At 38.3% G+C, this 11078-nt stretch overlaps 1 protein-coding gene across 1 annotated transcript; it reads right to left on the bottom strand.

The window, feature by feature from the left end:
* Nucleotides 1-883: 883 nt before the first annotated feature.
* Nucleotides 884-5855, bottom strand: LOC113767484 (linoleate 13S-lipoxygenase 3-1, chloroplastic-like). Its single transcript, XM_027311595.1, has 8 exons — nt 5347-5855; nt 4898-5178; nt 3781-4018; nt 3329-3655; nt 3043-3236; nt 2538-2839; nt 2146-2412; nt 884-2003 (listed from the first exon to the last, which is right to left on the bottom strand). The coding sequence occupies exons 1-8, from the start codon at nt 5735-5737 to the stop codon at nt 1247-1249; spliced, it is 2757 nt and encodes a 918-aa protein (XP_027167396.1). The 5' UTR covers nt 5738-5855; the 3' UTR covers nt 884-1246.
* Nucleotides 5856-11078: the final 5223 nt, after the last annotated feature.

Raw genomic sequence — 11078 nt, 5'->3', positions numbered from 1 at the left:
AAAATGTTAAATTTTCCAATTGACTTCAACTAATTAAGATCTCATAATTTGTGATCAGAACTTGCACATAATTAAGTACCCTGTTCGAAGTGCTTCATGTGTGAAATACGAAGGATCTGCGATTTTAACAACTTTGCTAGAAAACCACTTACTTTTCAGTAACAACGAAGCTCTAAAGCTGGAGGACAGAACAAACTACCCTAGCCTTCATGAGATATATAGCCACACAAGTAACTAGAAAAACATTTCTAAATTGCCCATTTTTGTTCTTTATTTATTTATTTATTTTTGAATAATGAGATCAGCAAATAATTCCGTGAAATCGGAAAGAAGAACCATAATACTGGAAAATTTACCCAAACTACTTCATCTTGTACCAGCAAGTTTACAGGAAAAAATAGCGACAAATAAGTCCTTTGAGAATTGGATTAATTACAAGCAACAAATTCAGCTACACACACACATATATATATATATATAAATAAACTATCAGCTGCATGCATGCTGACGTGGGAACAAAGTATATATTTTTACAAATTTGCACTTCTGCAGCTCTGTGTTGTTGCTCTCTCAACGTTTAGATACATTACCTGTGGAAGATATATAGTATAGCTGTCCTATATAATAAAGGAGAATAAGGAATTCCACACATTCAAGTGTGTGTACCCCACCATTCGACTACATTGAGCGATGGATAAAAGATTAGACAGTGGCAAAACAAGCGGAAAAGCTATGATTGGAGAGAAGCTTGACTCCTCCTATTCAATGCTAATATAAGTTCTCATTTGGATTGCCATTTTCATTTGATATATGTGAAGTTAAATATATAGTGATTGAAAAATATAGTCATTAAAAATGAAAAAAAAAAAAAAACAATCTGAAATATTTCCCTCAACGTTTAAATCTAGAATTTAATCAAAGCAAAATATGCAATTTAACGGCCTCCTGGACAAACATGGACCTAATGGATCTATGCGAGAATCTGAGGCATAAGAAAACACCAAAGACTACACTACCAGATTTCTCCAATATTTCTGGGCTTCTCCGTAAAGAAACGCTATACAGAACAATCCTAGATTTTTACGCTATTGACGGGACAACGGGGCCTACCATGCATTACAGACGTAGTACAAACATATTTTCTTCTTAACGATTGATTGGAACATTGCAGATCCTCTTTTGGGCTACATTCGACATCACTCAAATCTCAGATTTTCTTGGGCCTGGTCAGGGACTTTGTCTGGACTCATATTGACACGCTATTAGGAACGCCTCGACATGTTACCCCAGGTCCTGAAGTAGGTGCTAAAAGCTCATATGGTATCACCCCAGCCCCACATCTATTCCTTAATCTTGCGTCAGCATTTCTTTCCTCAATCTCCTTCTCTATCCTCCCAATCTCTGCGGAGAATTCATAGAATGCTTCAATGACCTCTGCATCCCCTGTCCACGTCGACGGATGATTCCTCTCGCCAAGGTACTCCTCATCGGCGGAGTGAGTCGATAAGGTGTCTACCACGGCCATGTATTTTGTTGCTTGTAACAAACTCGGCAGGGCCGAGAGGAAATACTTTTGTGGATCAGCCCAGAAAACTGCGTATTCTGGATCATTTTCATTAGGGATTAGTCGCCGCATGAGCGGCGGCCGGTTCGGCACGTACCCACCGTAAGGGTACTGGCCAAAATTCAATGCAGCATGCTGCGCTGAAGCAAGCCAGATGAGGGTAGTCAGAATTGAGCTGAGATCTTCAGGTGTGGCTAAAGTGGGCCACCAGTCGGCATTGCGTAGATCCGCATGGCCCACGTTAATGGACTCCGCATACCAGGCTTGAAGCTCCCTATCATTGCAGACGAGGCTTGGGTCGGGATAATAATGGTTCACATACTTACGGACCCAGCTCTCAATTGCAGCCCATATCATTAACCCATCCGCAGCATACGGATAGTCCTCCATGACAAGTTTTACCCCATGGGGTTGCGTTGGATCCGGTACTGCCATCCCTCTACACAAACAAAAAAGCCCCACAAAAATCATGTAAAACCTCCATATTTTATCAAAATATTCACACATGACCAGACTGGCAAATAATCATCTAGGAAATTGAAGGTAAAGATTTTTTTTTTTTTTGGGTTAAATATAGGTACCTCCTGATGAGATCAGCTGGGAGTCCTTCTAAATCAAAACGCCAGAAATTTTTGTAGGCAGCGGCACTAATGTCCATGCAATAACGACCAGGCGTGAAGCAAGACTCAATGACACCGTCTGCATTGATCAAGGCCTGGCGAGCCAATGCATTGATCTCCATTGTATATCTCATATGGGGATCCAAAAGCTTAAATATTGGATGCATTGCGCTCATCTGCCTGTGCGCCGCCAGTATAAATGGTTCCACTGACGCATGTGTGCGCAACCTGAATTCAATCAACCAATGTTCCTTAGATTCCTATATCAAATTCACCGGCAAGATTAACAATTTTCCCCTGTTTCAAATCTTCATTACTAACTCAGTTCGAGTTCTTAAACTTCATTTACGTACCAATGATTGACGAGTTGGTGAACACCAGCATCATTGGAGCAAACGTGGGCTTTAGCCAGCTGCCAGATCCAATTAGTGGTTGCATCAACCGGCGGCGTTACGACACGTTTTGAACGAGAACTTGGGCCAGTGGCTGGGAGGCTAAGCTCTATAGCGATGGGTTTGAGAGTGCCTAAATCGCTCAAGAAAAATATGGTGCGTGTTGCATATGCTTTACGGCCATCAAGGGCATTAATCCTGTCAATAAATGGTAAGTAGGCATCGTGGTGGTCCACTATGTATAGCTTGTTCGCCTCCAAAGCCTGTGAAGGATGGACACAACACAAGTTTTAATACTAAAATTAGACATGGAAGTTCAAAGTGGCTAACTGAATGAGGACAGCACGAACAGGTTGTCCTGCTGCACTATTGTCTACTGTTGTTTTGATCACGCACGATGAGTTATGAACATGACTGATATATATAAAGGATGGTGACTGATATTCAAAGTGATTGTGATTGATACCTCTTGCACTGTCATTCCGTTGAGATTCCCAAGGATGTGCTCTTCTTTGAGAGCTGAATCCAAGGGGCCATAGATTTCAGGGTCAAGCTTGCTAACAGGAGGGAAGGCCTGAAGCCTTTCAATGCCTACAGGATTAACCCCTGCTATTGCTTGCCGGGCAAATTCATCATCTCGCAACCATGCAAATTTGTCCTCTGCAATTGCATAAAAAAAAGCGTGTTACAATATAGTTAGATATCACATTACAAAATTAAAATATCTATCTGACCAATATTAATATGCTTACTTGTTAAGATTTTGGGAATGCCATATTTGAGAATATCACCGTCACGGAATTTGTTGACTGCCTTGGGCAATGGAAGCTTATTCAAGAATTCATCCTGCACGCCTAGCTTCAAAAGTAGTCCTTCAGTGTAGAGGCTATCAATGTCTAAGAACCCCTTGAAATCATGATTTTTAGCCGAAATGTTGGCCATTAACAATGGCAACAAGTTGTGAAGTGCTCCTTTAAGTCTTCCGGTTGAGAATGCATCTTGCTTAGACTCCTCAAACTGTTCATCTCTTGGTACATACATGGGCAGTGGCTTCTCCACTCTGCTCTCCGCATTCAAATCTGGATCATACAAAAGTTTTTAGGGGGGGAAAAAAAACTAATTCGTGTGTCTCTGCTTTTGGAAGTTGCTGACTACACAGTTGAATGAAATGGGAAAAAAAAAATCAAGATTTGGTATTACTAACCAGTATCAGTTGGAACACGTCCTGTCCGACATCTCCTTGGATATGGAATCTTATCACCTCCAAGTGATGGCCGAGCAAATTCAATTCCTCGGTCAGGATTGCCCAGATCATTATAGACATCAAAATCATATACTCTATCTGATAATTTCCGGACACCTTTGTCATCACCCCTTAAATCTCTGAGCTCTTTCTCTCTTAATGCTTTCAACCCAGCAGGCGTTTCACCAGGCAGATATGGCTGTTCAAAAGTTGAAAAATTTTCTTTAGTCAAATGATTTTCCATGCTGCCGTTAAAACAACTAGTGTTATCAATAAGATCAGATAATAAGATTGATTCTTTATTTGATCCGTACTTGTCTTGTCTAGAAAAATAAAAATATCTTAATGCTCATATTATCTTATTAGCATAAGACGAATTAAAATCAATTATCAATAGCACCAAGAAGGCAAGAATTGGAAAGTAAGTCAGGATTCTACTTTATCAAGAACAGGCCCCCGGGTACACCCAGATCATTATCTTAAGAATTGCCTATCTCGATTACAAAGGGAAGATGGATGAAGTTCGAATTAAGTGGTTGGAATATCTGCCGACAGATTTTTTTAACACCTCCATGCAAAAATCGAGCAAGTTAAAAAAAAAAAGAAAAAAGAAAAAAGAAATGTAAGTTTGAAGAGTATAGAAAGACTGAAGTCAAAATTTTTTAAGCATGGGTTTCCTCTCCTTTTCTACTTTTCTTGGGAAGAGAAAGAACATGGCATTTTTATTTTCCATATAAGTGTTTGGCCTTTCTTTTCAATTAAAAAAAAAAAAGATGGAAAAATAAAAACAAAAACTTTGGGGAATAATTGCTTCAAGAAAGAGAATTTAGAAGGGGAAAACATGCTCCAAAAGAAGAATGCATAAATGCTCCTTCATTCAACTCTTTATCGCAGAAGGAAGGTTCAATTCAACAAGTATGAACCCAAGTGGCCGACTTCAATGCGTTGTTGGACCAGACCAAAAAGTAGTATGGTGAAGATTTTGACTAGCGAAGAAGGAAGAGTGATAATGCCGTCTTGTGAAAACAGAATATCATAGTAAACGCAGAAAGATGATTACTAACAAACGCCTTTATACCTGATTAGAGAAGAATACCCTCTTTCCAGGATGATGTTTATTGGATTGCACCCAAGAGTTGCAAGAGAAATGTACTGGACCACATGCAAAGCCTTCAATGGTCATGCTCTCCAAGAAGAACTCTTGTTGGTGCTTGTTAGCCACTGTGATCGCCCCTGGCACCCCAAAATTGGAGTCTACAACAAATTCAGCTGTGTAATTTACTCTCTCTGTCTTAAGATTTGATTTCTTAGACCAGTCCTTCAACACCGCTTGCTTGCTTTTCTTTGGAGCTTTTGTATCTTCATCAATGCCAGACCCACAAAAAGAAAGAGAGAGAGAGAGATGGGGGACAAAATTAGAAGGCCAAATCAAAACATATTTTCCAGATCAATGTTGACTCTTAAGCAGTAAACTTTGGAGCAAAAAGTTACATTTGGGTTCAAGAAAAGAAGGAAATAATGGCTTACTAGGATCAATTTCTGTACTAACAAGCTCTAGCACAACATTTCTTCCAAGTTTGTCAGTCAGAGCATCCAATTGCTTCACAATTGACTCCTTCAAGTCTTCTTTGTGCTTGTTCCTAACAGTAACAACAGCTCTCACCTTGAATTGTACTGCCTTTTCTGGTACAACTTTCACCAAATTCTTCTCACTTATAGCTGCTACCGGACTACTACCAGTACTGGTCCTCCTTGCTTTCCTTATTTGCAGGCTTCTTCTTTCAGCAGGTTTAACCTGAGTTGGATGGGAAGAAGAAAACTGGCCCAATTTCTGATCAACCAAGACCACCTTAAATGAATTGATAAATTGAGATTTCTCCGATAGAGACGTACCCAAAAATTGTTTAGCCACTGCCATCTTAGTTCCCTTTTTTTTTTCTCTTAATATCTCTGTTGAAATTGCAGCTTTTTGGGTCCGGAGGAAAGCAATGAGGAGAAATAGCGGTAACTAATGAAATGAAGAAGAACTGTTGTGATCACTTAAAAAGGCATGTGGTATGTGGATAGTTATATATATATATATACTTGTATAGTGTGGTGGATGAACATAAAATATGTTGCAAAAGAAATGAATAAGATCTCACCGTCCACACGTTTTCAATTATATTCTTATGACTAGCTGGGGGCTAGGGGCACTTTTAATTGCACATAGTTTGTTTAGGCCACGATTTTTCATATGGCATTTTATTTCTCCGGCTGCCAGGTCAAAGACGAGTTTCAAGTTTTCCCCCGGGAAAAGACGACGCGGCGTGGAAACTAAACAGAAAGTCGGAGAGTAAGTCGGAGATATTTTAGTAGACATAATTGTCCTTCTGCTGTCCTAAAATACCAATCATGTACCTGTGGGTTTAAAAGGTTGCATCACCCTCGCACTCATTTTGTGGCCACAGCTTATGGAGTCTTTATTTGGATGTCTCTATCGTACTTTTCAAATTCATTTCCCAATCCATCATATTTATCAATGCCTCATTTGGATTGTGCCACACACACCTACTAGATTATTGGATATTTTGAAGACTGGATCTATCACTGTCCTCTTCTTAATAAGTGTAATGACATAATCTAGACTATTAGATATTTTGAATACTGAATCTATCATTGAAACAAAAAAAGAGACTATTAAATCTATCCAAAATTAAGCCTGGATGAATTGATCCCTTTTCATCGATTACCCTCCAATCATTTACAACTTTTTTTTTTTTGCCTTGTTCCTGGAACAATACCAACTACTACATCAAGTCTATTCATTTTTATTGTTTTTGGTTCTAAATCACATTTTGATTCTTGATGTTTCTTGTCAGTGAAAATTTTCTCAACCAATTTATTTTCCTTTCTGAAAATAAAAAAGACATTCCCTTATAATATTTTTATCAATTTGAATGAAATTGAGCATTGGTTTATAAAAATCAGTGCCGAGATAAATTGCGCACTTTAACTCAGTTGTTCAATTATAGTACAATCTATTCACCAATAATTGAACTGCATGGTTAAGATGACTAGTGCATTTTAATTGATAAAACCCGTTGATATGAATTTGTTCAATTTCCTTTATTTTATATAGAGTTGTAAGTGCTGTTTTTTTTAAAAAATTTGAAGATTACAAGGCTAGTTGCGATGAATCATAAGGCACTACTAGAGTGGGGCTGAAAAGTGGAGAATCGTCTATTCGTTTTCCTTTTGTTTTTTTTTTATTATTTAGGGATCCTTATTCCCTACTATTACTGGTTCTGACATTTGTTTGCAGATTGCATTTTATTTACCTTGTTCAGGAAATAAAGGACGCAATAATCTTTTTAATTGTGTTCTGTAAAGTAATATTTGAGGATTTTGGCCTTCAACTTTTTACCCTAGTTAATAAATACTCATATTATACCTACATATGTTATCTCGTATTATAATGGTTCGATATTCAACTATGATTTTAACTACTAAATAACTGAGAGGAGGATTCTTTACCCTTACTCTTCAGTGTAAATTATTCCAGAGCTAACAATCAATTAGCATACCTATTACGAGGCGATTGATTCTTGCCTTTCTTGGGAAAAGAATAATTTCGTCTAGCGGACCGAGTGAAAACTGGGACGAACTTGTCATTCGAGGGAAAGATGAGGCGACAAATGGCAAAAGACACTTTTCAAAAAAAAAAAATTCATTTTTAAATGCTTCAAGAAAAGTTTGCAAGTTCCAAGAAACGTTTGGGCTGACTGTTAGCCTGCTAAATTCTTCTCTTTAAATAAATTTTTTTTAAAAAAAGATCTAAGAGGAATTGACCAATTATCACTCTGTCCTGCAAGTTTGGCAGCTTCAATTCAACCATTATCTCCAGTGACCAGTCCATTCCATGCGGTTGGTTGGTGGCTGCTCACAAAGCTTGGGAGTTTGGTCCGTCAATGGTTTCTTAGTTCACGCTTTTGAAAAGGTCCTTTAGGCCTTGTTTTGGACAGACGTTTTCCGCCAGAAAATTGTGCCGTTTTTCGTGATTACATTTCCTTATTACCTTTTTTTCTCACATACATCAAATCGCTATAGTAATTTTTCTAAAAAAAACCCTAAAAAATGCAATCCAACTTCCTAAGTAATAAGGATTGTGCCTTTTAGTGAAATAGATAGATAAACGGATACGCGAGTTCTCTCTTTAAGGTTCCTTCATTCTCACTTTTTCTTTATATCCTTTGTATATTTTTGTGGTAGGATTTGGATGAGTCTACCAAACCCAATATTGTTTACTGCTTTCTGTCTTGACAGTACGTATTACTATAATAATCAACAAAGTGCGTAGAGCCGTAGGTCAGTAGATGATGATGATGAGGTTATCGTAGTATATTATATTAGGAAGGTAATGGCATGTGTAGATTACAGCATGGTGTGAAGTAGGTGGGCTTCATGCTTTGCTAAGCTTGTTTGCTGATGGATACATTATTGATCCTCCGATTTTTAGTTAGTACTTGATAAAGAGGAGGAGTGCCGTACTATGTCCCCAGAGCCACGTCTCATTAACGTAGTATGAGAAGAATAGTTCGAACCCATTTTCTTGCCCAGAACGTACATAACAAGATACTACAAATACGAAACCATAGAGGAAAGAAATAAACAGCTATTACCTATACCAGGAAGCCCAAAAAAAGAAAAAAAAATCAGCGTATTTTCTCTGGCAGGGTTTGACGTTTGAACCCGCTGCTAATGAGAAAAGTAAAAACTGCTGCATGCAGCGAGAAAGAAAAAGAAAGAGACTACCAGTAGACAATTAGCCATAGTGAAACTGGACCTGTCGAACAACAAAATTCTAATTTTGACCTTAAAGGGTTGCTTGTAGAAATAAACAGCAGTACGACTTCTTCTTCTTCTTCTTTTTTTTTAATTTTCCTCTCTCTCTCTCTCCCCCTTTGTTATTGGTGAGGTCCTGCCAATGAGGTCGAGAGCCGAGACTGGAGGATGCCCGTTTTGCTCCGACCATTGAATTTCCTTAAAATTCTTCCGTGTTTAGGTTTAGGGGTCAACGGTCGGACCGCAGAAGGATCAACAAACTGTTCGTCATTTTGACCCGAATTCCTTCCGTCCAGTGTCGTGTCACACAATGCAATGCATTCCCATGTTTGAGTTTTTGACAAGTCAAAACGCTGACTATTAGAACAATTCACTTTCTCCACGTAAACGCACTTGCGTTGCGTTGCGTCGGTCAGTAATCGGCTAGGTTTTGTTTTGGGGGCAGGAACGGGTCGAATGGTTTGGTTTGAGGCGATGGAGTGTAAGTAAATGGTCTCCCATTTGATATCTGTCATTTTATCTTTTGTGTAACCTCGTCATCAGAATAAACGGGCATGTTCAATTGACCATCATAGTACGCAAGTACTATTTGAGTCTATTTCTTCTCAGGCACGAAGTTGCTCGTGTTTGTGGACCAAAGGGCTGCCTACCAATTGACAAAACCGTATATAATCTCCGTAAGGAGGGAGTATTCTTGCATTTAGTTGACCCAATTTCGAGAACGGGTCAAGCCTAGGACTTGCATGTCCAAGACGCGATCGCAGTTTCAAGTTTCAACAAACTAAAGTTTCATTATTTGAATTCTATGCTTGGCTTCAACAACTAAATCCAACTATTTAAATTCTAAATAATAAGAGTTGAGTGTTTAGACACAAGACATACATTTGTTTCATGGCGTTTGACTTTTTAATGTGAGACGGAATATTACATATCAAATCAGCGTGTCGTGTTTCAGCCACTAGAATGGACTAAAATGCGCATCAACTTTAGCTAACATTTTCCGTACTAGATGGACCTGCAAGAGCACGAAATTTGGATCTTCTCAACATGTTCGCTTTTTGGATGGGCATAGGCACTTGGCGGTATACCACCGTCCCAGAGAAGAGTATAGGATATTCATCAGAAGAGAAAAAAAAACCTATCAACAATTTCTGCTTAATTATTTCAACGTACTAGTAGCATATCTCTGAGGAGAAAGGGTAAAAGTTAAAACCATTGACCAAATCTATTCTTCTTTCCGCCTGCAATCACAAGCCACAAGACAAGTAGTATCAATCTCAAAGAAACTCGCTGCTACAAAACAAGAGCACCGTAATCATGCAGGGCCCCATCATGCTGCGATCCTTCTTAGTTTCTTGGGGCCAATCTCTCTTTTGATGAATTTTTCATTTATTTCAATCAGAAATACGATACGCATGTTAATGGCCGGAACTGTTGGGAGCCATGTCAACAAAAATATCATTCGGTAGGGACCCAAATGAATTGAACCAATTAAATTAGTGATCGAGAATGATACGCTTTGCGTTTTCAACTTTTTCATCTTTCGCTTCGGTCGGACCATTTTTTTGTGTTGGATCTCACATCTAACACGTGAAATTTCAATTCCCAAGCGAAAACAACAGCAATGATCGCATCTTAGCCTGTGAATTCTTAAAATCTGAGCCAACCTACGTAAGGGCTCTCTGGATTTATGTAGTCAACATTTCAGTATGCTTCTTTGTATTTTTTTTTTTTTAATTTGAAAATGGTGTTAGTACGACTCCATATTGATCAGAAAATATTGATCTCTTTTTTTTTTTTCAATCTTCTCCTCAGTGTTCACCGTTGTGTTGGCATTGAATGGTACTGGCATCGGAAGTCTTGTGATGTTAACTCCCAATGTCCAGCACTAAGTTGAATTAATTGCTTGTGGATTTGGGATGATGAAAAAGCCACGTTGTTCCCCGATCCTCCACACACAAAAAGTAATTATTGTTAGTATTCAGCAGTCGAACAAAGTCATGAACAAATCCAAACCGATATTTAAGAAGATTTTAAAAAAAAATATCATTTGATCACTATCGAAGAAATGAAAAACAAAAAAAATTGAGAATACACAAAACTTTACTGCGTAGTAGTAGCATTTAAGCATGTTTATATTCGGCCTCGTTCTTACTTCTTCGTCATTACTCGTTTGTAACGTTTGAACTTGTCTGCTTTGCCGCTGGTTTACTTAAAGTTAGTCAAGCGCGTATGAATCTATAGACTCGAGGATATAGTTAAGATTTTCAAGGGGAATACATTGGCAAATGTGACATGGACGAATGGGAAAGTTGAAATCTATGAAAATGTGCATGAATTAATGGCATCATATGTGCATGTATTAGTGTACACATAAGAAAAATTTAATTAACGCATCGGTGTATAAATTGTTGATTGTGGTTGATTTCATAGTA

The sequence above is a fragment of the Coffea eugenioides genome, chromosome 4 (genome assembly GCF_003713205.1).
Source record: "Coffea eugenioides isolate CCC68of chromosome 4, Ceug_1.0, whole genome shotgun sequence".
In the NCBI taxonomy this organism is placed as follows: Eukaryota; Viridiplantae; Streptophyta; class Magnoliopsida; order Gentianales; family Rubiaceae; genus Coffea; species Coffea eugenioides.
The sequence above is the reverse complement of the archived record's forward strand: the minus strand, read 5'-3'. Positions and strand labels throughout refer to the sequence as shown.

Excerpts from the sequence above, each read along its gene's own strand:
- LOC113767484 (XM_027311595.1), bottom strand. The coding sequence starts at position 5,737 with ATGGCAGTGGCTAAACAATTTTTGGGTACGTCTCTATCGGAGAAATCT. Across the intron at positions 5,179-5,346 it reads TAGTACAGAAATTGATCCTA|ATACAAAAGCTCCAAAGAAA; the intron begins GTAAGCCATTAT and ends GCATTGATGAAG. Across the intron at positions 3,656-3,780 it reads ACGTGTTCCAACTGATACTG|ATTTGAATGCGGAGAGCAGA; the intron begins GTTAGTAATACC and ends TGTATGATCCAG.